Source organism: Rhinichthys klamathensis, unplaced genomic scaffold, assembly GCF_029890125.1.
Source record: "Rhinichthys klamathensis goyatoka isolate OS25496 unplaced genomic scaffold, OSU_Roscu_1.1 h1tg000092l_1, whole genome shotgun sequence".
Classification (NCBI taxonomy): Eukaryota; Metazoa; Chordata; class Actinopteri; order Cypriniformes; family Leuciscidae; genus Rhinichthys; species Rhinichthys klamathensis.
The window spans coordinates 2,328,055-2,354,395 of NW_026606631.1; the positions used below are offsets into that span (position 1 = coordinate 2,328,055).

Here is a 26,341-nt window from a genome sequence, read left to right on the forward strand (position 1 = left end):
TTTTCCACACAATGCTATCATGAATCGATAAGAGAATCGTTAAAGAATCGGATCGATAAGCAGAATCGTCAGTGGCATTGCTATTGATAAAATCTTATGTTTCTTATGATAACTGAGATAATGCTGCTAAATTTATTTATTTTTTTACCTTGAATGTCATTGCTCTAATTTATTTTTTATATTTTTCATATTTCATATTTTGTTCAAATGGTTATTATAGCCTATCTGCTGTTCAAATGTTCATTTATTAGTGTGTTATGATTGGAATGTTGTCCCAGTTTTAAAATAAAGCACAGCAATGATATTTGAGAGTGTTTCTCCCTTTTCAGGAAAAGTATCGAAAAAGTATCGAAATCGCAATTCTTGACTTGGTATCGGTATCGAAACAATAATTTTGGTATCGTGACAACACTACTCGCCATACTGGACTGTGCCCATCGTATTCTCATGAAATGATATAATCAACTTCAAGAGCTTGGGGGGGGCATCCAATCCTGTGTAGGAGAGTGGAGAGGCCAGTCCGACTGACCATGTCGAACGCCTTGGTCAGGTCTATGAAGGCAAGGAACAGAGGACGTCTCTGCTCACGGCACTTCTCCTGTAGCTGCCTAAGGGTGAACACCATGTCAATTGTTGACCGTTTTGCTCGGAACCCGCATTGCGACTCTGGGTACACACGATCGGCGAGCAGTTGTAGGCGGTTAAGGATGACACGTGCAAAGGCTTTCCCCACAACACTGAGAAGGGAGATCCCACGATAGTTATTGCAGTCACTGCGATCACCCTTGTTCTTATAAAGCGTCAGGATCTTAGCGTCTCGCATGTCTTGGGGTATAATGCCCCCTTCCCAGCATTTGAGCAGGAGGTTGTGGAGGTGGCCAAGAAGAGAGCTCCCCTTTCCTGCCTTGATAATCTCTGATGGAATTCCATCACTGCCTGGTGCTTTCCCACAGGCCAGTGAATCGATGGCCTTCCCAAGTTCCTCGATGGTGGGTGGCGAGTCAAGCTCCTCCATGATGGGCAGAGGCATGGTATTTCGAATGGCTGTGTCAGCAACAATGTTCTCTCTTGAGTACAGTTCCTGGTAGTGCTCAACCCATCTCTCCAACTGCTTTCGGCGATCTGTGATGATCTCGCCGGAAGTAGATTTTAGGGGAGCAGTCTTGATGGCATTGGGACCAAACGCTTTCTTCATGCCTTCATACATGGCTCGGATATTACCACAGTCTGCCGAAGTCTGAATATCGCCACACAACTTCAGCCAGTAGTCGTTCGCACACTTTCGGGCAATCCTCTTTGTGTTATTTCGTGCCTCTCTGAGGGCAGCCAACGTCCTTGCAGAAGGCTGTCTCTTGTGCTCAAGGAGAATGGTACGTTTTGCAGTGATGGCAGGCTCCAGCACCTCGATCCCTGCCACAAACCAATCTTCACTCTTTTGCACCTTTTTCCCAAAGGTGTCTGAGGCGACCTTATACACGGTGTCACGGATGTACTCCCATCGCGTTGTAACACTGTCTACAGGGCAGTTCTCCAGGGCCTCATCAATGGTCCTGGCGAAACATTCCCGCAGCTCTGGCACTGATGTTCTTGCCGTGTTGATGCGAGGGCGGCCCTTCTGCTTCGAGCGATGGGCTCGTCTAAGTTGAAAACGCACCTTACTGCTGACCAGGGAATGGTCCGTGTCGCAGTCAGCACTGTGATACGTGCGGGTGACGAGCACGTGCTTGAGCATGGGTCTCCGAGTAACAATAAGGTCAAGCTGGTGCCAGTGTTTGGATCTGGGGTGTCTCCAAGACACTCTGTGGTGGGGCTTAGTGGGGAAGAAGGTGTTGGTAATGCACAAATTGTGGTAAGAGCATAGCTCAAGTAGTCGCTGTCCGTTCTCATTTAGCTTGCCAACGCCAAAATGTCCAATGCATTGTGGCCAGGAGATGTAGTCAGCGCCCACCCGGGCATTGAAGTCTCCGAGCATGAACAGGTTGTCTTTCGGTGGAATCTCCGCGATTTTTAGTCTCAAGTTCGTAATAGAAAGCATCTTTATCCTCAGCTGTGGAGCATAGTGTGGGGGCGTAGACGCTGAAGATGTGCAAGAGTCCCGAGAAGGTTGTGAGACGGAGGCTGAGGATACGCTCAGTCCCCTGAGAAGGAGGTTCTACTGATGGTAAGAGAAAATTTCGCACTGCAAAGCCGACCCCATAGAGTCGGCGCTTGTCTTGCTCCAGTCCTTGCCAGAAGAAAGTGTAATCTCTCTCCTTTAGACTTCCACAGTATGGAAGACGTGTCTCTTGAAGGGCGGCAACATCGATGTTGAGCCTTAACACCTCGTTATTGATGATAGCGGTTTTTCTAGCGTCGTCGGCTTGCTGAAGAAATCGTCACAGAGGCCGGGGCACAATGTTCTGACATTCCAAGTTGCCAGCCGCAGGGCTGGTGATTTTTTTGGTCTTTTGATTATTTCCTGGTGCTGGGTTTTACAACCTGCCTGTCGATTTTGTCTGAGCTCCATGCACCCGCTGAAGCAAGCAGGTTCAGGCGGGGTAGTACCTAACTGCCCGGGGGCTGCCCTGGTTAAGGCGGGCGGTAACGACCCAATGGAACATGATGATTCCTCCCACCGTCGGGAGCAACCCCTAGCGCCTGGCTCGACGCCAAATGAGCCATGACTTATCACTGGTAGACTGCTGCTCCCCGTGTTGTTTCTGCACTGAAACAGTGCAGCTGGAGTGACCTCTCCAGGTGCAGGCCTGGGCTAATAATATGGAGATACTGGGTTGCCCAGACGTCAGGACCCCCCTCTCGGCTTTGCTGGCAGGATCTGGCTGAAAGGCGAGCCAATACAGTCAGTGTCAGCGCAGCTGCAGGAGTTGCCGGATGGTGACAAATTCCTTCACCATCCGCCAAAGGGGATCCACTCCTGATTTTCTTTTGGGGTTTACTCCCTTAGCCTTTTGCTTTCCCTGGAGCTAACCACAAGGCAGTGGTGATGGAGTCTGTACAGAGTTTTCCTTCTCTGTTGAGGTATGATGGTATATCCCTTTGGGTCACTCTTTGTCTGGAACCTCCCCCTCGACCTTACCGCCATGGGTGACCCTACCAGGAGCTTAAGCTCCAGACGGCATTGCTCTCAGGTTCATCGGAACACGCAAGGCTCTCCACCACGACAAGGTGGCAACCCAAGGAGAGCTATGTTGGGGCCCTTAAAAGTAAATTTGCCACAGTTTAGGGCTTTTGTTATGCACAGCATGAACTACTGGCCAATTATACTAATATTATCATTACACATTTTATCATAATAATAATAATAATAATACATATTTTTACTGTTGGGTCACTGTGGCCAGATTTTGGAGCTAGAGCTATACATTTTATAACATAAACATTGCATTTTATTGGATGGTCCTGCCTTTTTTTTTTTTTTTTTTTACTTTTTTTTCTTATAAAAAGCTCACTTAAGGACTTTAGTTAGATTTTACCCTACGAAGTATTAGAATTTTTATAATATGTGCATTTAAAATATCTTTTAAACTACTCTATTTTTAGTTTGGTTTTTGTTTTGTATTTACGCAACTCTATTCTTGTAACTTTGCTCTTGTCATGAAAATAGCCTCAGCTGATGACATGTCATTAAAATTTCTAGTCCTATTACTACTGTAAGGGCATTGCATAAATCAATGATGACTGCTTTGACCCTTTGCATAAAGGGTTGATGTGGTTTACAGAGGATGTGGTTTTTGTGACAGGAAGCCCTTAGAGCATAGGTTCTCAAAGTGCGGCCCGCGGGCCAATGGCGGCCCGCCGAAACATTTCTGGCGGCCCGCGATAACATCTGTAAAACTGTTAAAACTATTGCTTTGAAAAAATGAATATCTCCGTTTAGTGGTGTTTAGCGGCATCCATAGGCATAAGCGGTAATTACATGGTCCGACCGACCGATCGCACTTGACCTCACTGCCAAGCCCACCAGGAACAGTGGTTGTCTACACAGGAATAGGAATCGTGGCCAACCGAAACCAGCACCACAAATCCCATTGCAATTTAAAAGGGTATGTTGACCAAGTAATCAATTTTCAATGTGACTTAATAATAATCTTAACAATGTCAAGCTTATTAATAGCCGCGTTTCCATTACCTTTCAAAATGTTCGCGGGCGCGAACACTTGCATTTTCCTATCAACAGTGGAAACAACTTAAACTAGTCGATCATTTCTGGTCATACAGAAAATAATAATGCATTATTCGCAACTACTTTTATTTGTGTAAACTCATAACAAGAAAACGTGCTTTTGTAAAATAAAATAAAACAATCAGTAGCCTAGGCTACTACGCGCTTTCATGATCTCCGTGAACTGGAGCGCGAGAACTGAAACAAAATATAGCCTATGTAGGCTAAAGCTTAAAATGTGCACTTTTAAACAAACAAACTCGAATCGAAAGCAAATACCTGATTATGTAATCCGTATGAAAGGTGGATTTCTCTCTAAAAGCGCATCTGCTTAACAGCAGAGATGGAGATATGTTTTTAGCCGACACTTAGAAAACAATAGTTTATTAATAAACAATTAAAATGCCTCGCTGTTTTTTCAGACGCATTTATTATCATTAGCCTATAACTCACCTATAAATCAGGCTAGATCAGACACGTAGGGCCTACAGGCTATATGGCTCTTCTCATTCATCACTGCGGGAAAAATATAAATTCCAGGTTCTAATTTGGCCTTAGAAAACCAGTAAAATCGACATGTTTTCCATATTAATTTGTGAATATTTAAAATGTTTAATAAAGGGGCAAACAGTCATTTAAACAAAAATCTGAAAAAGTCTGTCGATATTTACTTTTTTTGCGCCGCAGTTGGTGAAGCCAGTTCAAATTAAAATGTTGTTCAACTTTGCGTTTTAAAAAGACAACAACCGTTCATTTTCCGTTTTTCAGTTACGGGTTAAAAAAGATAGATAATAATATGCAAATCTGCAATAATGGAAACGCGACTGACAAGCAATGATAGAAATGAATGATGATGATGACTTGTTTGGTAAGCTTCTATTTTAAAAGTTTATTTCTCTCCCCCCCCCCCCCAAAATTTTCACAAGTTTTGCCAGGTTTAGCCTCAGTTATGAATTAAAATGTGTTTATTGCAACTAATGTAAACTGTAGAGATGCAACCTGGTCATTAAAATAATTTCAAATGGGATTTTCTTTTCAGTTTTTTTTTCTTCGTTTTCTCCCCCGCCACTTTGGCGGCCCTCAGTTCAATGTTGGGTTCCTAAATTGGCCCTCACCTATCAAAACTTTGAGAACCCCTGCCTTAGAGGATATGCAAGTTTGTATCGGTACATGCACAATTCACATGTTATCTGATTATGTTGTCATTTAATGTATAATCTTCTTGATTTCATTTAAATAATCAAGTGATCAGTAGGACTGTACAGAGGCTGTATCCTCAGAGATCTGTCGGTGTTTTGCGGATTCTCTCAGCCATGTTTCTTCCATTTCACACAGTGATTTCCGAAGTTGAATCCATGCCAGCTTAGTCTAACCCTCCTGGGATCCTTTTTTGTTTCCTGTAGGAGCATGATGAGCCAATCCTGAAACACTTGCAGGACATCACTGTGAAATTTTCTGAGCCTGGACAGCCAATGGTTTGTCAAACCAGCTAAACTAGCCTCTGTTTACTTATAAACAAATATATACAGGTGTCAATTTTAAAATTGTTCAATTGTTTGTCAAAAAACAGAGTTTCACGTTAGAGTTCCACTTTGAGCCCAACAGCTTCTTCAGTAACTCGGTCCTCACTAAAGTCTACAAGATGAAATCAGAGCCGGACGCTGCAGATCCGTTCTCTTTCGAGGGGCCGGAGATCGTGGACTGTGAAGGGTGAGATGGAGGACTAGTTAGTGGTGTTTCTAATAGATATCCTGACCAAAAGTCTTTAAGTCTTTACCTACCCTACCAATCAAAGGTTTGAAATTAAGGTTTTTTATTGTTTTTTTTAAAAGAAATCTCTTGTGCTCACCAAGGCTGCATTTATTTGATCAAAATACATTAAAACAATAATATTGTGCACCAAAGGTGTGTGGGCACCTGTTTTAACCGTTGGCGTTCTTCTTCTTACGCTCTGGAAGTCTATGGCAGCCCTTAAACCCGCTTGTGGGAAAGTTGTGAAATTTGGCACACAGTTAGAGGACAGTCTAAACTGTCACCATAGCCAATTTGGAGTCTCTAATCCAAACCCTCTAGCGCCACCAACTGGTCGAATGTTTTCTCACGTTTATGCTAATACATTTTGAACTGTAAGAGCTAGAAACATCAAGACGATTCGATCGTCGTCTATGATCGATTCACATCTATGACGTCTTTTTCAGTCATGTAAAAATTCTGAAAAACCTTCTTTTTCAAATTCCCCCCTAGGCCGTTGCTCTGATTTTCACGAAAATTTAACCAGATCATCTTCAGACCATGCCAACAAAAACAAAAAGTTATGGAATTCAAATTGATTTGTCAAACCATTCTTTGAAAGCACGCCAAAATGCCACTGTACCTCTGTATATCACTGTATTTACTTCTTTTAAACACATGCATCTTAATTATTCCAAACTTTTCAGCGGTAGTGTAGAATTGATTTTGTATGAATGACACATCAATTTGTGGCTTGTTTGGGAGAGAATTAAACATTTTTACTTGGCATTTACATTTGATTCTGTTCTTTACATAAATCTGGACTACCAGTGTTTCTAAATTATGCATTTTTCCTTTTTTTTTTTTTTTTTTTTAGTTGTAAGATTGACTGGCAAAAAGGCAAAGATGTGACCGTAAAAATTGTTAAAAAGAAGCAGAAACACAAAGGAAGAGGGACCGTTCGGATGGTCACCAAAGAGATTCCACAAGATTCATTCTTCAACTTCTTCTCCCCGGTTAAAGGTATGTTACACTGCAACTATAAATTCATCATTTTTAACCTTTTGGTTGAATTTAGTATGTATATATATATGAAGAGTTTGCTTCCAATACGCAATAAATCCATTTAGATTAATTTGAGTAAAAATGTGTTTTCTTTACCAAGAAAGTGGAAAGATGAAAACCACTATTTTCTGTTTCAAACTTTCACATAGCATTTGTAGGTCATAATAACAAAACAAAAATTAAATCCAGGTTTTGATTTTCAAAGATTTATTATAAAATCGGATAATTTTTCCCCCCAAAATGCAATTAATCCATTGAATCAATATAAAAGTTTTTTTTTTTTCATATTGAAACTGTTAAAAATACACAACAACGTAAGTTTATTAGTATACTATTTTTATTAAGAACTGTATGAAGATTGAAAAAATTTTTCCTCCTCCCGAGTGCCTCGTCTTCTTAATCTCCTCACGTAAATTATTCGATTTCGATGCCTTAGGTTTCTTACCCACCGCAGAAACAAACACAGGTTCATCAATGCCGTCAAAATTATTCATTTTTTTGTTTGTTTGTTGATCGAAAAGTACAAAATAGATAAGAAAAACTAGGAAGCCGGGTGTATTTAAGGCGCTGCCGTTACTGTTTACATTGCGTGGAATGTTTCGCTGTGATTGGTTGAGAGCGGATATATCGCATTCTGCAGAGAAGGGAGACTGGCGTTTGTCGCGGTTTGGAAAGAAAGGGAGAAAACATGACAGATTAACACGGCGGATACCGCATTTTACTTACAATTAAACATTGACTTTTCAATACCAACCAGATACAATACTGATTTTTGCAGTAACTAATTTTTTTAAAAAAAATGGCGTTTCGCGTTTTGGAACCAAACTCTTCATATATTTTTTTGGGATTTGGTTTCCCAGGCAGAAGAATAGAGAATCGCCATAAACGGTACAACAACAGATTAAGCCTCATCTTAGTTCGAGAAACAACCTAAACAGATCTCGTTGTTTAGCATTACGAGAGACTGAGTAATTTGGTCTTGTTTGTATGATTTAATTAGACTGAAATCGTGGGATTAATATAATTGAGTGTGTTTTCAAATGGATTGGCATCTTTTCTTGTTTAATGGCGTTTCATGAAAAGGCTCTTGAAATATACTTATTATCTATATCAGGTAGTGAATTGGTTTGGTTTATTGAATTGGTTTGTTGATTTTTCAAAATATGATTGGATGATCATTCATCCAAGTCCATTTTTTGGGTCGCATCTTGTGACCTCACTTCCTGTTTGTGGGTAGTTTAGATGTCTTTGGTCCATGTTGCGTTCATATTTCAGTAGAACCGCACCAGAGTTCGTTTGGAAGTGGTCCGAGACCCTATGAAAGGGTGCGTCTCGATCCGCTTGTTTGGTGGAAGCATTCACACTAACAGAGCAATCGCACCAGAGTTAGTTTTAATCGAACCAAACTTGCCAAGTGTGGAAACGCCCCCTAAGTGTTTGAGGTCATGAGGAATATCAACCTTAAAGGTCCACTGTATAGCACGCAGCGTTATACAGTGTTTTGACGTAATTTCCACTTAAACAGGAAGACACAGAGGAACATATCGAGCAGCTCCTCCCTTTTTTTCCTAGCCATTAGCATTTAGTCTATATCACAGAGAGCCAGAGCCGTTGAGCTCTGGGAAAAAGCAGCAGTTTCCCTTCTAATCTCTAACCGTTTCTCCATATCGTTTTAATATATAGCATTCGGTGTAAAATTCAAATGGGTCCGATACGTTTTCTGGTCTGCGGCGACTCGATCACATGATCCGCTCTGTGTATCGTGTCTCTGGACCGGAGCTGCGGTCATTACCGGGAAACCAGACTTCATTCGGCCCAATGGAAAGCATATTTACTCTGAATCGTTCCCTATCCCCTATATAGTGCACTGTGTGCCATTCATCATGTAGAGAATAGTAAATGTGTGAACAAGTGGCCGATTTTAGCCACAGCTTCAGCATCTATTTATAATGTAGGGGGCGGGACGCTTCAGATTCTAGAGAGCATTTGATTGGACAGAAATATGCAGAGTGATGTCATCAAAATCACTGATCCATGTTGCTGGAAGTGAGAGACTGTGAGTTTTAATGCCTATATTTTCTAAATAAGAACTTTGTCATTGTTTTGAATCTGATAGATACCTTATAGATAACAGTAAGGCTAACATATTCTTACTAAAAGCCAAATTTTGGTTTCATGGGGACTTTAAAAACTGTGAAATTTCTCTCAAATTCTATTTTTGCTGGCATACACACGTTTAATTAGATGCTACACATGTAGTTTTTAGTGTCTTCTGGACAGCAGGGGGCATCACACAATTATGTTTGTCTGGATTGGTGGACCATCCACTGGGTGGCAAATGTTTCCAACTCAAACTATTTTGTATGTAATACAAACGTCCTCCAGATGGCGATTGACAACTCAGCTTGTGAATCTTCAGCAGTGGTCTGGGCAAAAATACACCTCAATCAAATTTTTGGCCCCACTTTATATTAGATGTCTTGACCTACTATGTACTAACCTTTAAATTAATAATTTGATACAGTGCACTTGTGTACATACATGTTTTTACATTGTATGTACATTTAAGATATACCGTAATATAGTTACAGCTGTATTTAATTTCTGGAATGACATCTATAATTACACTGTTGACCTTCTCTTACACCTTAACCCACCCTTAAACATACCCATACCACCACACCTGACCCTAACCTTACTCGTATCACACCTTAATTGCAGTGTTTGCTATTAAATGAATTCAATAACTACATTGCATCTCTGGTGACAATTATATTTTCCTCAAAACAAAAAACCTAGTTGTGTTTGATAATTCAGTGTCGATTTAAACTGACATTTCTTTTTTCAATCAGGACAAAATGTTTCCCTAGTGATGGACAGGTTTGCATTTATAGGCACAAACATATATTTGAATCCAATTTTGAAAGAAAATTAAGTAAACAGAGGAGAACCAATAGGGGTCAGTGACCTGCGGTTGCGATTGGCTGATTTTAGAAAGTGTGCGGTCAAAGAAAACTGTCTTCCGTCAGCCTGTAAAAGTCATTCTCTAAAACAAATATGGATAAATATAGGTCAAAATTTAAGATGTATGTATTTGAACTGCATATGAAAATTGGATTACACCGTTTTAACCAACAAATGTGATGCATATTTGTCAGGCATTTAAAAAAAAAAAAAAAAAAAATGCAATAATCAAGTTTGGATATCGATCAATAAATTAGTCTCATACATTTTAACTAATTGAATATTGCTTGTTCTACATGCTAGCCATATTTTAACCATGTTCATACATTTTTGTGAACGGAGTCCATTTTCACAATGAACAGCTCTATTATATAATAACAGCTCTTAGCCATTTTAATAAATGCGTTTCGAAAGATGCAGAAATCGTACCTGTTTCTAACCTGTTTTACTTATGTATGACTGACAGTCATATTAAGGCCAAAATATGTGTATTGCGTGTGTCTGTGAAGGTTCTCTATAATACAGGTCAAAGGAAAGCAGTCGCTACAACATTGCTTTTGATTGTTTGAGGAGATTCTTCAGTTTCTAATATAGCCAAACACAGTCAGAAAGCCTAGGAATGTGTATCTTCAACCGCCATGACATTGCAGTGTTTCCTTCACCTCAAGCGGCCGTCCAAAAATGCTTTAGATTTTTAAGCGCGATGTTTCCCGTCAACCGCGACTTGTGAAGAATGCCGCCCGTCCTGCACACAGACTGTGGGAAAGCGACACGATTACTGGATGTGTGTAGTTTATCTGTTACTGAGGTGATTTCCACAACATTCCTGTCCTAGGAGTGGCATTTACACTGAAATGGCTGTAACTGAATGATGTAATGCTTTCTGTGTTTCAAGTCACCATTATTTATAGAGCGCTTTATATAATACAGATTGTTTCAAGGCAGCTTTACAGTGATAACAGGAAAATAAAGCATTTCGGCTGTTGAAGTCAGTTCAGTGTTGATTCAGTTAGATCATCAATTATTAAATTAGTTCATTTAATCTATTTAGCAGTTTTGCAAAAAATGATGTCATCCAGATCCGTTCAGTTCTAGTTCAAAAGAATCAGTACAGTCAGATCAGTAATATTGTTGAATATTAAGCATCCGTCAAGTCAAGTCACCTTCATTTATATAGCGCTTTTAACAATATAGATTGTTTCAAAGCAGCTTCACAGTGATAACAGGACATTAAAGTAACAGAGATTGTTTAGGCTTTAGTTTTGATCTATTCACTTCCCTCGCAACGATCATTAGTTATTAATTTAGGACACCGCTCTAACAGAAAACCCTTAGCACGCTTCGGCCGCTCATTCAAACCTTGACATCGGGTCCAAGGTGTCCACATGAAGAGACGTCTCCTTCAGGCCGGACTTTGATCAGGACCTTTTCAAAGTATGACTTGCGGCTGTATGGCTGAGTCTCACAAAACCTGTCAGGATCATGTCTTGGTCACAAAAATAGAAAGAAAATGAAGCCTGTTTTGGGACAGTTTTACATTGTTAAATGACAAATAACCATTTTCACCCCAAATTCTTATTAACAATAATAAGCAAGTTTTGCATTCTGGTATGAATGAAAATTTAAATAGGACATTTAAATAATGTATTAGTACATCATGGTAGTATTTACTATACTGTTACATTTTTTTTTTATTATATGATTACATTATATACAGATATATTAGTCTCTAATGCTCTCCAAAGCTGCATTTATTTGATCAAAAATACAATAACAACTGTAATATTGCGAAATATTTTTGCAATTTAAACCCGTTTTCTATTTTCGATATATTGTAAAATGTAATTTATTCCTGTGATCAAAGCAAACATTTGTACCATTACCTCCAGTCTTCAGTGTCACATGATTCTTCAGAAATCATTATATTATGCTGATTTGATGCTCAGTTGTGTAAAATTTTTTTTTTCAGGATTATTTTTATGAATATAAATAAAAAAGAAAACTGCATTTATCTGAAATAGAAAGCTTTTGTAACATAAATTTCTTTACTGTCGCTTTTGATCAATTTAATGCATCCTTGTTGATTAAAAGTGTGTGTGTGTATATGTGTATATATATACACTCACCGGCCACTTTATTAGGTACACCTGTCCAACTGCTCGTTAACACTTAATTTCTAAGCAGCCAATCACATGGCGGCAACTCAGTGCATTTAGGCATGTAGACATGGTCAAGACAATCTCCTGCAGTTCAAACCGAGCATCAGTATGGGGAAGAAAGGTGATTTGAGTGACTTTGAACGTGGCATGATTGTTGGTGCCAGAAGGGCTGGTCTGAGTATTTCAGAAACTGCTAATCTACTGGGATTTTCACGCACAACCATCTCTAGGGTTTACAGAGAATGGTCCGAAAAAGAAAAAACATCCAGTGAGCGGCAGTTCTGTGGGCGGAAATGCCTTGTTGATGCCAGAGGTCAGAGGAGAATGGCCAGACTGGTTCGAGCTGATAGAAGGGCAACAGTGACTGAAATAACCACTCGTTACAACCGAGGTATGCAGCAAAGCATTTGTGAAGCCACAACACGCACAACCTTGAGGCGGATGGGCTACAACAGCAGAAGACTCCACCGGGTACCACTCATCTCCACTACAAATAGGAAAAAGAGGCTACAATTTGCAAGAGCTCACCAAAATTGAACAGTTGAAGACTGGAAAAATGTTGCCTGGTCTGATGAGTCTCGATTTCTGTTGAGACATTCAGATGTTAGAGTCAGAATTTGGCGTAAACAGAATGAGAACATGGAACCATCATGCCTTGTTACCACTGTGCAGGCTGGTGGTGGTGGTGTAATGGTGTGGGGGATGTTTTCCTGGCACACTTTAGGCCCCTTAGTGCCAATTGGGCATCGTTTAAATGCCACGGCCTACCTGAGCATTGTTTCTGACCATGTCCATCCCTTTATGGCCACCATGTACCCATCCTCTGATGGCTACTTCCACCATGTCACAAAGCTCTAATCATTTCAAATTGGTTTCTTGAACATGACAATGAGTTCACTGTACTAAAATTGCCTCCACAGTCACCAGATCTCAACCCAATAGATCATCTTTGGGATGTGGTGGAACGGGAGATTCGCATCATGGATGTGCAGCCGACAAATCTGCGGCAACTGTGTGATGCCATCATGTCAATATGGACCAAACTCCCTGAGGAATGCTTCCAGCACCTTGTTGAATCTATGCCACGAAGAATTGAGGCAGTTCTGAAGGCAAAAGGGGGTCCAACCCGTTACTAGCATGGGGTACCTAATAAAGTGGCCGGTGAGTGTATATATATATATGTACACATACACACACTCAGCTCCGCGTCATGCCTAACATCGCCCCTTAGCTGTTCTTAATTCACTGTAAAACACGGCTTCAAGGGGCTTATTGCTTTTATAAAACGGTTACTCCATAAAAATATTCATTTTAATATTTATTTTATTCATAAAATAAACACCAGCAACAAAAAATATAACGTTATAACACATTTATTCCTCCACCAAGCAATGTAGTTCCAAAGAGGTTGCCAAGCAACACATGCAGCAACAGAGAATCACTAACGGCAGTTGCACAGTAACACTGTAACGCGGTCACAGGTGTGTTTTTGAGTAATTTACAACGGCTTTGAACGCGGCTCAACCAATCAGAATCAAGGACCGGAATTACCGGTATCCATTTTACAAGTACATACACACCTCCTAATTTTATTAGGTACACCTCGATCTCGCTAGCGGGTTGGACCGACTCTTGCCTTCAGAACTGCCTTTAATTCTTCGTTGCTCCATATTGTCATGACAGCATCACGCAGTTTCTACAGATATGTCGACTGCACATCCATGATGTGAATCTCCTGTTCCACATCCCAATGGTGCTCTGTTGGATTGAGATCTGGTTTCAGTTCAGTGAACTCACTGTCATGTTCAAGAAACCAGTTTGAGTTATTTGAGCTTTTTGACAAGGTGTGTTATCCTGCTGGAAGTAGCCATCAGAAGATGTACACTGTGGTTATAAAGGGATGGAGATGGTCTGCATCAATACTCAGGTAGGCTCAGGCTGTGGCGTTTAAAACGATGCCCAATTGGTACTAAGAGGCCCAAAGTGTGCCAAGTAGGGTTGGGCATCTAAGGTATAATGCCGATCCGATATGCATCTCGATACAAAGTATCCGATCCGATATATTAACGATACATGTGTAGCATTTTGCGATGCAATACGATACGATTTACAGTCTTATCACGATACGATGCGATACTTCAGCACTAGCTAATTAGATCAAGTTTATGTGGTGATGTGAAAGAGGATGCGGTGCCATTGAATGAGTTTGATTATTTATTAACCAAGTAAAACCAAGACTTTTTTACAAACTGGCTTTTCTCTCAGAGCCTGAGTGTCGGTTTACAGTAGAGGGCCATTTTAGAACACATGGCACATATTATTTAAGTATTTCCAAGATAAACAGAAGGTATAAGTGCAATGCATACTAAAAAAAAATATGTGCACTCTTTCAACAGAAAGAAGGCTTACCATTGCACAACAAGAATTGTGATTTCAGTTTTCAACTATGAAAATAAGTTTTACAAAGATGTTTTGCCACTGAATATTCAAAAGTTAACGTTATGAACTAGCAGTGTTATGCTGCTTTTACTTTGAAACATCACTGTCACTGTAAACAACAGGCTAATAAAATAAAATTAAATAAAAATTAAATAAAATTCTAAATAAAAAAAAATGCTTTTTAGAATAGTGCACATCGGTCAGTCACCTTCAGTTAAAGGTTTTTCTTCAGAAATATCAACTGATCAACATGATCAGGGTGAAGCAAGCTACGCTGAGCTGTAACTATATCTCCAGCTGTGCTGAAAACTCTTTTCAGCTGGTACGCTTGTTGCTGGGATGGACAGATATCTCTTTGCTAAAGCTGATAGTAGTGGAAGATCTACTTGCAGTCTCCACCACTGCAACACATCCCCATCCAAACCTAAAGTGTCCCTTTCTCTATATTTTAAGATTTCATCCTTAGCTTTCTCCCTGATGGTCTTTGCTGGTGGTCTTGCACTCAGGAAATCTCCAAACATCTGGTCCATGGCAGTCTTTTTCTTTGGAGGGGCATCATCTACAGAAGAGGGCAGAGGAGGCTCATCAGTTGTGCTAAAAATATTACTTTAATTTACAATCTGAAAATTAGTTCACTAAATTGAATCTTCACTACATATTTCTGTACATTTTTGGCATTGTCTCCATTTAAACCAACCTGTCTTGTCCTCGTTGGAAGGGCTTTTGTCGCCTTCTGTTTCAGCTGTCTGGTCCTCTTCCAATGTGCCTGTTGCCTGGTCTTCATTCGGCATTGCTGTGTCACTGACCTCTTCCTTAAAAATGCATAAACATGTAAAATAATGCATATATTATTCATATTATTCAAATCATATATTATTAGTTCTAAACTGCAATAACAATCTTACTTTAAATGTTCTTACCTCTCCATTCATCTGTACCACCTCTGTTGTTATCTTCATGAATACCATATCCTTGGCATCACTGTCATCCAGAAAAGCCAGGTCTTTAAAACGGGGGTCAAGTGCTGAGGCACAGTGGAGAGTGCCTTCAAGATATGTATAACGGCCATCAAAGTCCTGCCTGAATCTGTCTTTCATATGGGAAATAACCTCTAGATCACTCTCATCTGGTTGGAATTGTCTCTGCAATTTGGCTTGGACTGGAGAGATAATGGAGATGGTGGGATTTTTTTCCTCACTGAGGAGTGTGGTTGCCACTTTCAGTGGTGACATTAATTTGATGATCTCTGGGATCAGTGTCATGTCATCTTCTGTCAAACTGGCCATAGCCTCACGCCTCTTTATCTTCCTGGATAGCAGGGTGTTCAGCACAGCAGGCTGCTGCTCCCAGAAACGCTCCAACATGTCGAGGGTACTGTTCCATCTGGTGGAAACGTCATGGATGAGGTTGTGGTTGGGCAGGTGTAACTGGGTCTGTATTTCACGCAGAACTTCAGTTGCCTTGGGGCTTTTGTGGAAAAAGGTGACAAGCTTCCTAACTTTCACCACCAGCACAGAGACACTGTCCACCTTAAAGGCTTTTTGAGATGCCAAGTTCAATGTGTGGGCGATGCATCTCACGTGTGGGTCCATTTTGGCACCAGCACCAGCCAGGATCATGTTTCTGGCGTTATCTGTGACTAACGCGGGGCTCTTCTCTTCGATCTTCCACTCGCGGCAAACATCCTGAAGTAAAACGGCTAGATTATTCCCTGTGTGAGCCTCGTTGAACACTCTGGTCTGCAAAACGTGGTTTTTGAGAATCCACCCGTCATCTATGTAGTGTGCTGTGACCGTTACATATGATGCTGTAGCGCAAGATGTCCAACCGTCCACTGTTAAAGCAACTCTTTGGGCTTTGTGCAGAGACTCCTCTATCTCTCTTCTGACTTTGTCGTACAGAGCAGGAATCTGTTTATCGGAGAATAGCTTTCGGTTTGGTATCTTATAACGAGGCTCCAAAACATGGAGGAGGTGTTTAAAACCTTCGTTCTCCGTGACACTATAGGGCTGAATATCTTTGCAGATGAACAATGCAATAGCATCTGTTATTGCCGTGGAGCGCGCGGAATTGTTAGCAAGCGGTGCATGGAAAAAACCTTCAATACTTTTCTCACCACTTTTGGAGCTGGTAGCTACAGGTGAATCAGAGCAGGATGCAGGGGCACTGGCAGATGCTTCCTCCACAACAACACCGTGGCGCCGCTTCAAGTGAGATATCAGATTAGTCGTACTGCCCGTGTATTTTACAGATGCGCGGCACAATTTACAAATTGCATTTGTCTTGTCAAGTCGTCCGTCTTTCTTGTAAAATCCATAGTGTTTCCAAACTTTAGATTTAAAACTCAGTGGAGGATAAATTATCTCGGCATCTGACATGTTTGTTTTGCTTACTCCTCGGGCTTCCCGACAACTACCTTTGGGCGCATCACTGGCTTCATCCGCGCAGCTGATACATTGAGTTATAGTGTACACACCCGCAAAGTCCGTTGCTTAGGCCTACTTTATGTAGGTCGATTAAATTATGTGCCAAAAACTATTTCACAACACTTAAATAAATAAAGAAATACATTCTGTATTAAAAGGATAAGCTGTATCTCGCAAAAACCGATGCATCTCGATTTGCTTCCAAAATTTAATTCATCCTCTGCTGCTCTACCGATGCACTCGCATCGTGCACGCGCATGACCGCGTATCGATACATATCGGTTAATCTTCCCATCCCTAGTGCCAAGTAAATATCACACCATTACACCAGCACCAGCCTGAACCGGTGATGTAAGACAGGACGGATCCATGCTTTCATGCTGTTTACGCAGAATTGAAACCCGTCACAACAGGCAACGTTTTCCAATCTTCTATTGTCTTATTTTGATGAGCCGTGTGAATTGCAGCCTCAGTTTTCTGCAGTAAGCTGACATGAGTGTCACCGGTGTGTCTTCTGCTTCAAGATTTCGACATGTTGTGCGTTCAGAGATGCTCTTCTCCAGACCTCGGTTGTAACGGTTGAGTTACTGTTATCTTTCTATCAGCTGGAACCAGTCTGCCCATTCTCCTCTGCTAACCTTTGGCTTAAACAATGTATCTTCTCCCACAGAACTGCAGATCACTGGATATTTTCTCTTATTCGGACCAGTCTCTGTAAACCCTAGAGATGGTTGTGTGTGAAAATCCACGCTCAGTCACTTAAAGGGATACTCCACTTTTTTTGGAAATAGGCTCATTTTACAACTCCCCCAGAGTTAAACTGTTGAGTTTTACCGTTTTTGAATCCATTCAGCCGATCTCCGGTTCTGGCGGTACCACTTTTAGCATAGCTTAGCATACATCATTGAAGTGGACAAGACCATCAGCATTTCTAAAAAAAAATGACCAAAGAGTTTCGATATTTTTCCTATTTAAAACTTGACTCTTCTGTAGTTACATCGTGCACTAAGACCGACGGAAAATGTAAAGTTGCGATTTTCTTGGCTGATATGGCTAGGAACTATACTCTCATTCCTGCGTAATAATCAAGAAACTTCACTGCCGTACCATGAGAGCAGCAGGCGTAATGATATGACGCAGCGCCTGAAAATAGGCCACCTTCCGTCAACACAACGGAACTATTTTCAGGCGCTGCGTCATATCATTACGCCTGCTGCTCTCATGGTACGGCAGTGAAGTTTCTTGATTATTACGCAGGAATGAGAGTATAGTTCCTAGCCATATCAGCCTAGAAAATCGCAACTTTACATTTTCCGTCGGTCTTAGTGCACGATGTAACTACAGAAGAGTCAAGTTTTAAATAGGAAAAATATCGAAACTCTTTGGTCATTTTTTTTTAGAAATGCTGATGGTCTTGTCCACTTCAATGATGTATGCTAAGCTATGCTAAAAGTGGTACCGCCAGAACCGGAGATTGGCTGAATGGATTCAAAAACGGTAAAACTCAACAGTTTAACTCTGGGGGAGTTGTAAAATGAGCCTATTTCCAAAAAAAGTGGAGTATCCCTTTAAATCCCCTTTCTTCCCCATTATGATGCTCAGTTTGAACTTCAGTAGATTGTCTTGATCACGTCTACAAGCCTAAATGCATTGAGTTGCTGCATGTGATTGGCTGATATTTGCGTTAACAAGCAGTTGAACAGGTGTACCTAATAAAGTGGCTGGAGAGTGTGTGTGTGTGTGTATGTATGTATGTTATGATCAAAAATACCATAAAATATCACAATTTAAATGATCTGTTTACTATTTCTTGTCCTGTTCTAGTATTAATCCTTTTTTCCTTTCTTTTCTAGCGACACCTGATGGAATGGTGAGTGGGACTTCCTTGCGTTCTCAGTGTTTTGTTGTGTTTGTAAACATGTGAATCATTGCAGTATTCAGCACACGTCTTTCAGCTGCCTACACAAACACATACTGTAGCGCAAGTTTAGAAAACACGTCACGAACGGGAAACATTGAAAGAGTCCTTGCGTCAGTTACGGTCAACTCTTCATATAGTAACGTACATGTAGCTGCTTAAACACAAGTACAGTCATGATGAATGATTTGTTAGTTAGCTTCTGTAAACTCAATGTCACACACTGAACGCATTTCATTAATATGAAATGAGGAGATGCTGTTTTCAGTCCTGTGATTGTTAAAAGTAAAAGACACCTTTAAGTTTTTAAGTCAAAAAAAGAAAGAAAAAAGTATGCTATCTGCTCACTGTGCATGTGTTTGTGTCCAGGATGAAGACTTGGACTTCACTCTAGCTGCAGATTTTGAGACCGGGCACTTCTTCCGGGAGAGGGTCATTCCCAGAGCCGTGCTTTATTTCACAGGAGAGGCCTTAGAAGACGACGATAGTGTACGTCTACTCTGTTGACTATTAATCGTGTGAAAAATGGGATTGATTATAGTTTTTTTTTTTTTTATATTCAAAATACTGTATATCTTGCTGTATGTGTTTGCTCTGCTTTGGCTTAAAGGGTTAGTTCACCCAAAAATGAAAATTCTTTCAGTAATTACTCTCCCTCATGTTCTCCCTCAAGACTTTCGTTCATTTTCGGAAAACAATGACTACGCAAACAAAAACTACGCAAAGCTTCTAGGTTGTACGTCACGCATCACACACATGACCAGCGTCGGCCAATAGTGAGCGTACGTGTGACGTGCAACCTAGAAGCTTTGCGTAGTTTCACTACGTGAAATATCATGGCCGTACAGAGAAGGAAATGATTAGTTGAATAAAGTCGTTGTTTTTGTTTGTTTTTTGCGCACAAAAAGTATTCTCGTCGCTTGATAAACTTAAGATTGAGCCACTGTAGTCACTCCGACTATTTTAACGATGTCTTTCATAACTTTTGGGCCGGTCAGTTTCGATCCCTTAAGAAGCCTGAGACAGAAGAGTGATCCAGCTCTCAGATTTAAACAAAAATATCTTAATTTGTGTTCTGAAGATGAACGAAAGTCTTACGGGGTTGGAACAACATGAGGGAGAGTAATTAATGATAGAATTTTCATTTTGGGTGAACTATCCCTTTAAAGGGTTATATAGTATTTCATTTTATTGGGATTTATTCTGGAACTTTATTTTAGGCTTGGGTCGTGGGACTGGTCACCTTTTTTATTTTTATTCAGTTGATTTTTATCATTTTTAATCACAAATAAATTAACCTCAATGGCAATATTGAATTAAATATTCAATATATATCACCCTGTTTCTTTGTGAGTACATTTGATTTATAATATTTCTGTAATTCCATGCCGTTTTGCAGTTTGAAGAGGAGGATCTTGAAGAGGGAGAGGAGGAGGTGAGAATCATTCGATAGACAGCCTTATTTATTTTTGGGCAATAAAAAATTAAAAAGCAAAATATCATTGTCATTCAGGACCTGGATGAGGAAGGTGAAGAAGAGGATGAGGGAGATTTTAACACCACGGTGAGAATTTAAATCCTCTGTTTCCCAATTAATTTTTTTGCAATTGATTTAATTTGAGCAATGTGATTTTGGGGCAAGATTTCAGTAGGCCACTTAATATTTTAATGTTTTAATCAATGTCTGCAAGTTCTGCTAGGATATTAGGCTGTTTTAAATAGAATACTGGAAAATAAGTACATACTGTATGCTTCCATACTGTATATACGTGTGTGTGTGTGTGTATATATATATATATATATATATATATATATATATATACACTGAACAAAATTATAAACGCAACACTTTTGTTTTTGCCCCCATTTTTCATGAGCTGAACTCAAAGATCTAAGACTTTTTCTATGTACACAAAAGGGATATTTCTCTCAAATATTGTTCACAAATCTGTCTAAATCTGTGTTAGTGAGCACTTCTCCTTTGCCGAGATAATCGTCCACCTCACAGGTGTGGCATATCAAGATGATGATTAGACAGCATGATTATTGCACAGGTGTGCCTTAGGCTGGCCACAATAAAAGGAGTTCAGCTCATGAAAAATCGGTGTAAAAACAAAAGTGTTGCGTTTATAATTTTGTTCAGTGTGTGTGTATATATATATATATATATATATATATATATATATATATATATATACACGTGTGGCCGTGCACATTTTAGTTTCGACACAACAACAAAACAGTGCTGCTCTGATTAATGCCCGTGCAAACCATGATTAATGCCCGTGCCAACCATGATTAATGCCCGTGCAAACGCGCGCATTTTACGTTTGCCTTTAAATGATCGATTTAAAAAAAAAAAAAACACAGGTGATACCGCTGTTGTCACACGTCGATTAACCTGTGGGAAGATATTCTCACCGTCACATCCCTAATATAAATAAATAAAAGTGGTAACACTTTACAATAAGGTTCATTAGTTAACGTTAATGTATTAACTAACATGAACTAATCATGAGCAATACATTCGTTACTGTATTTGTTCATCTTTGTTAATGTTAGTTAATAAAAATAAAGCTGTTCATTGTTTGTTCATGTTAGTTCACAGTGGGTTGACTAATGTTAGCAAGATTTTAATAAATTAACATTAACAAAGAAGATTAATAAATGCTGTATAAGTGCAGTTCATTATTAGTGCATGCTAACTAATGTAGTTAACTAATGAACCATATTGTAATTTGTTACCATATATATATATATAACAGTATGAAATATGCAGCCACAAACATAGTATGCTACACATGACTTACTGTTTATATTTGAAATCCAGATTTTAATGCAAAAATGTCTCAACTTTTAGCAATTTGAGAAATTTGCATTGTTGGATAGTAGTGTTCTGTTCCAAACATAGCTGTGTCTGAATACTTAAATAGACTTTTATTGCTGATCTGTGTTTGATTGAAGTGGTCTGGATTGAAAGCATTAACTTGTATGGTGCTCATAATCGGTTGCATGCCTGACGTGTAAACCTGTGTGTTTGTTCCTCCACTTCCCCTTTACAGGCATAATTCATTTCTCACTTCATGCATTTCTAGGTAAGAGACACCAAAAGGGATGTGGCTCTCTTTCTCATCAATCTTTCCCATCTTCCCTTTATTTTTATTCCAGTCTTTCTCCTCTGCTTTCACTCTTATGTCACTTTCACATGAGAGGGTTGTGTGTGGATCAAAGGTTAACTGACTGTCATGTTTGGTTTGAAAACAGCAGTCTGGAATTCGGTTCATGTGAACCGCAGTCTGTTACTACTAGTAATTATGTACATTTACATGTGTCTTTCCTAATTGAAAATAGTAATAAAAATCAATGTTATTTTCTTACATAAAACTTTCTACAGTTCAGATATCAGGTTTTGTTGATGTTAGACGATGATCAATAATGTTTAGTAAAGATGTGCAGCACAACTACTTTCATTAACGTTTAAATAGAACTTTTGTAACAGACTAGTCTAACAAAAATCAAAAAGCAATCAAAAAGCGACCTCGTATCTCCAAAAACACAACTTTTCGAAAAATGGGAAAAACAGGTTTTTTTAAATAGTTAAACACTATGTTGTCAAAGTTGATATTGTGGCTTTATAGTCAAACACTTGCATGTGTCATCATATTATTAACGTTTTACCAAAATCAAGCTCAAATGGAGTTACAACCAGCGAACTTTGGAGAATATCGAACATATGTGTTTTTGTCCATCATCAGAACGAGTAACAGAGGCAGTAAGTGCATCACATTACGCTTTATAAAGTTTATTGTAGCTATGTGGCTGATACGTTTTTTTTTCTGTTTTCTATTTGACCAAAATCTCATGTTATTAAAGATGAAGTTCTACACACAGGCTATTTAAGACAGTACTGGCTATGACTCGACGACAAATGCTAGACTAAGATACTCTTCTCCTCTCCTTAAACACACAAAACATCAGCCTTTATAGTATAATTACACTACTTATTCAAAGAACCAGTCCTTTATTTACCCTTGCATTACAAACAAGCAGAGACGGTCCAAAATTTACAGCAACAATGGAGTTACGAAGTTTAGTCACAAGCTCTTTTTAATACTTTTCATTGGTTAAATATCTGCAAAACCCAAAGACAGACGTGAAAGGTAACCAATAGTAATGATTTATGAAAAAAAAAAAAAAAAAGAGGAAATATGGAGACAGCGACGATACATGCGATGTGCTTTCACTGTACATTAAACTTACCGTAAGCGTTCAGTTAATCAACGTTAGCCAACATGGACTCATTTATTAAAATCAACAGGCAGTGCAGGACCAATAGATACAAACTCAATAGCATATTATAAACAATATTCCTCAAATAAAAGTTAGTTAACATAAGTCCACACGCCAAGATAGTGTTGTTCTTTACAACTCAACCTCTTGTGCATCCAGGTTTGAACACACACATGTCGTGTATGAAAAGTAGCTGTACACAAAACCGGTACTAAAAGCTTGACGTATACTGGCAGCTATAGAATATTTAAGGGTATTCTTTTTAAGATATTAATATAGGATCTTGTTGTCAAGCAAGATTCATTCACAAAGTTTCCCCTTTAAATCGGTATAAAACGAGTGCATACAAGATCAGAGGTAAAATTAAATGATTTTGTTTTACGCTCCAGATTGATTAGCAGTAGAAACACAGTTTAGTCGAATAGTCTCGCACATCCCTACTTTCTAGTAGTACTTTGGTGAAAGTATTTCACAGAAGTTCCCTGTAAACGTAAGTTTAAAAGCAGATCAGACAGGAGGACACGACAATCAGACTTGGAATTGGACAAACAAAAGTGTGAAAATGACATTTGTGAAGTTTTTCTTAGACATTGAAGACTAAACTTCTCAATTCTAAATTAACCTTAAAGGTGAAGTACTTAATTTTTTCACAGTAAAATACTTGGCATGACATATTAACCTCTGGCTTAATAGACTGGTGCAGGTATGACATCAGAACCTGGAAGACTAATTCACCGCTGGTTCATCCGTGATTTTCCTATGAGGTTTTATAATGGGCTTATTCGATTTGCACTATATTGCCAAAAGTTTTGGGACGTCTGCATTTACATGCACATGGACTTTAATGACATCCCATTCTTAATCCGTAGGGTTTAATATAGAGTTGGCCCACCCTTTTGCAGCTATAACAGCTTCAACTCTTCTGGGAAGGCTTTCCACAAGGTTTAGGAGTGTGTTTATGTGTGTTTATGTGTTTTGACCGTTCTTCTAGAAGCGCACCTTGTGTTGGCACTGATGTTGGACGAGAAGGCCTGGCTCGCAGTCGCCGCTCTAATTGTTCTATCGGGTTGAGGTCAGGACTCTATGCAGGACAGTCAAGTTCCTCCACACCAAACTCGCTCATCCATGTCTTTATGGACCTTGCTTTGTGCACCGGTGCGCAGTCGTGTTGGAACAGGAACATCCCCAAACTGTTCCCACAAATTTGGGAGCATGAAATTGTCCAAAATGTCTTGGTATGCTGAAGCATTAAGAGTTCCTTTCACTGGAACTAAGTGGCCAAGCCCAACGCCTGAAAAACAACCCCACACCATAATCCCCCCTCCACTAAACTGTACACTTGGCACAATGCAGTCAGGCAAGTCCTGTTCTCCTGGGAACCGCCAAACCCAGACTCGTCCATCGGATTGCCAGACAGAGAAGCGTGATTCGTCACTCCAGAGAACACGTCTCCACTGCTCTAGAGTCCAGTGGCGGTGGCTTTACACCACAGCATCCGAACACCATTGCACTTGGTGATGTAAGGCTTGGGTGCAACTGTTCGGCCATGGAAACCCATTCCATGAAGCTCTCTACGCACTGTTCATGAGCTAATCTGAAGGCCACACGAAGTTTGGAGGCCTGTAGCTATTGACACTGCAGAAAGTTGGCGACTTCTGCGCACTGTGAGCCTCAGCATGCGCTGACCCCGCTCTGTGATTTTACATGGCTGAGTTGCTGTTGTTCCCAATTGCTTCCACTTTGTTATAGTACCACTAACAGTTGACCGTGGAATATTTAGTAGTGAGGAAATTTCAAGAATGGACTTATTGCACATTTGGCAACCTATCATCACAGTACCGCTTAAAATCATTGAGCTCCTGAGAGCGACCCATTCTTTCACAAATGATTGTAGAAGCGTCTGCATGCTTAGGTGCTTGATTTTATACAACGGTGGCCATGGAAGTGATCGGAACACCTGAATTCAATGATTTGGAGGGGTGTCCCAATACTTTAGGCAATATAGTGTATGTGTAATATAAAGCCTGTGGTGAACATAACTTGACTATACTTTGACGTTTTGTTCTACAACGTAAATAACACATCCATAGCGAAAACATGAATTTTGAAGCAGTTATGTTCATTTTTGAAAACGTACGTTTTTAATCAGCTTGGGGGGTGAGTGTGCGTGTAATTTACGCTGTTGAACAAAACGTCAATGTATTAAGTTATGTTTACCACAGGCTTTATTTTACTCATAAATGGATAAAAACCCATTCTCAAACCCCATAGGAAAATCTCAAAGGAACCAGCGGCGAATTGAACTTTCAGGTTCTGACATCATACCTGAGCCAGTCTATAGCATGATTTGGGGGCGGGACTAACCAATGGCAGACAGGGGTGGTGCCAAAACCTTTTTGGAAACAATTTTTCTGCAATTACGTTTGATGCAACTACTGGTGCAGAAATTTCATACTTCACCTTTACCAAACCAAGCATGTATTATGACCGAATTAAACTATTGAACTACTTCCCGTTCCCCAGTGCCTGAACTAATGCTCTTAATCTTTTATCTCCGTCTTGTTCTTCCAGAAAGACCCTCCTCCTGCAGAGTGCAAACAGCAGTAAGACTCGTGAACGGACAGCCACGGCACAACTCGGCTGTCCGTCGGACAATTCGACGATGTGGATGCAGGCCTAATTTCCTCGTGGACTCGCCACACTAATGCAATAGGAAACCAAACACTGTTTAGGAAATGCATGTTTGTTTATTTCTCTACTGTGTACTTTTACACAAATGACCTCCGTGTTCTCATTCATAAGTTCCAAAATTTAGCCCAGAAAATGCGTAATGTACTACGTTTTTCTTTTGACTAAGAAACCTTTTCTATTATCAAAATGTTTGCCTAGAGCTGGTGTCTGAGGTCCAGCAAAGATGCCATGTGTTTTGAATTCTTAGCATCCATTTGCAACCTTAGCCGTTTTTGCAACATAGCTGGTTTATGGACACTCCCCAGATGATATAAACTCCAAGGCATCGTCCAGTGTAGCGTCACTCAGGGTTTTTTGCCAACAAAATGAGCCTGCTGTCTTCTGGAATTTGACATAACTGAAATTTTCCGATAACGCTGTTACAATGTAGTTTATTAAAGTGTTTTGATGTGCATCGTCCTGCTCATTGGTTGCTGGACGATATGGTGTGAGGTTA

The 26,341-nt window shown here is 39.9% G+C and overlaps 1 protein-coding gene across 5 annotated transcripts in view; it reads left to right on the top strand.

The window, feature by feature from the left end:
* nap1l4a (nucleosome assembly protein 1-like 4a) overlaps positions 1-25,955 on the top strand; it is a 38,385-nt gene extending 12,430 nt beyond the window's left edge. Inside the window, exons 7-15 of one of the 5 annotated variants that reach the window (XM_056252119.1) lie at positions 5,566-5,637; positions 5,733-5,872; positions 6,771-6,916; positions 18,800-18,816; positions 19,234-19,353; positions 20,264-20,299; positions 20,378-20,428; positions 21,927-21,959; positions 25,726-25,955. In XM_056252119.1, the coding sequence (XP_056108094.1) occupies positions 5,566-5,637; positions 5,733-5,872; positions 6,771-6,916; positions 18,800-18,816; positions 19,234-19,353; positions 20,264-20,299; positions 20,378-20,428; positions 21,927-21,932 (588 nt within the window). In that variant the 3' untranslated portion in view covers positions 21,933-21,959; positions 25,726-25,955. Of the gene's footprint in view, positions 1-5,565; positions 5,638-5,732; positions 5,873-6,770; positions 6,917-18,799; positions 18,821-19,233; positions 19,354-20,263; positions 20,300-20,375; positions 20,429-21,926; positions 21,960-25,725 lie in introns of all 5 variants that reach the window. The other 4 variants (XM_056252121.1, XM_056252117.1, XM_056252116.1 and 1 more) reach the window with 4 other exon arrangements.
* The last annotated feature ends 386 nt before the right edge of the window (positions 25,956-26,341 follow it).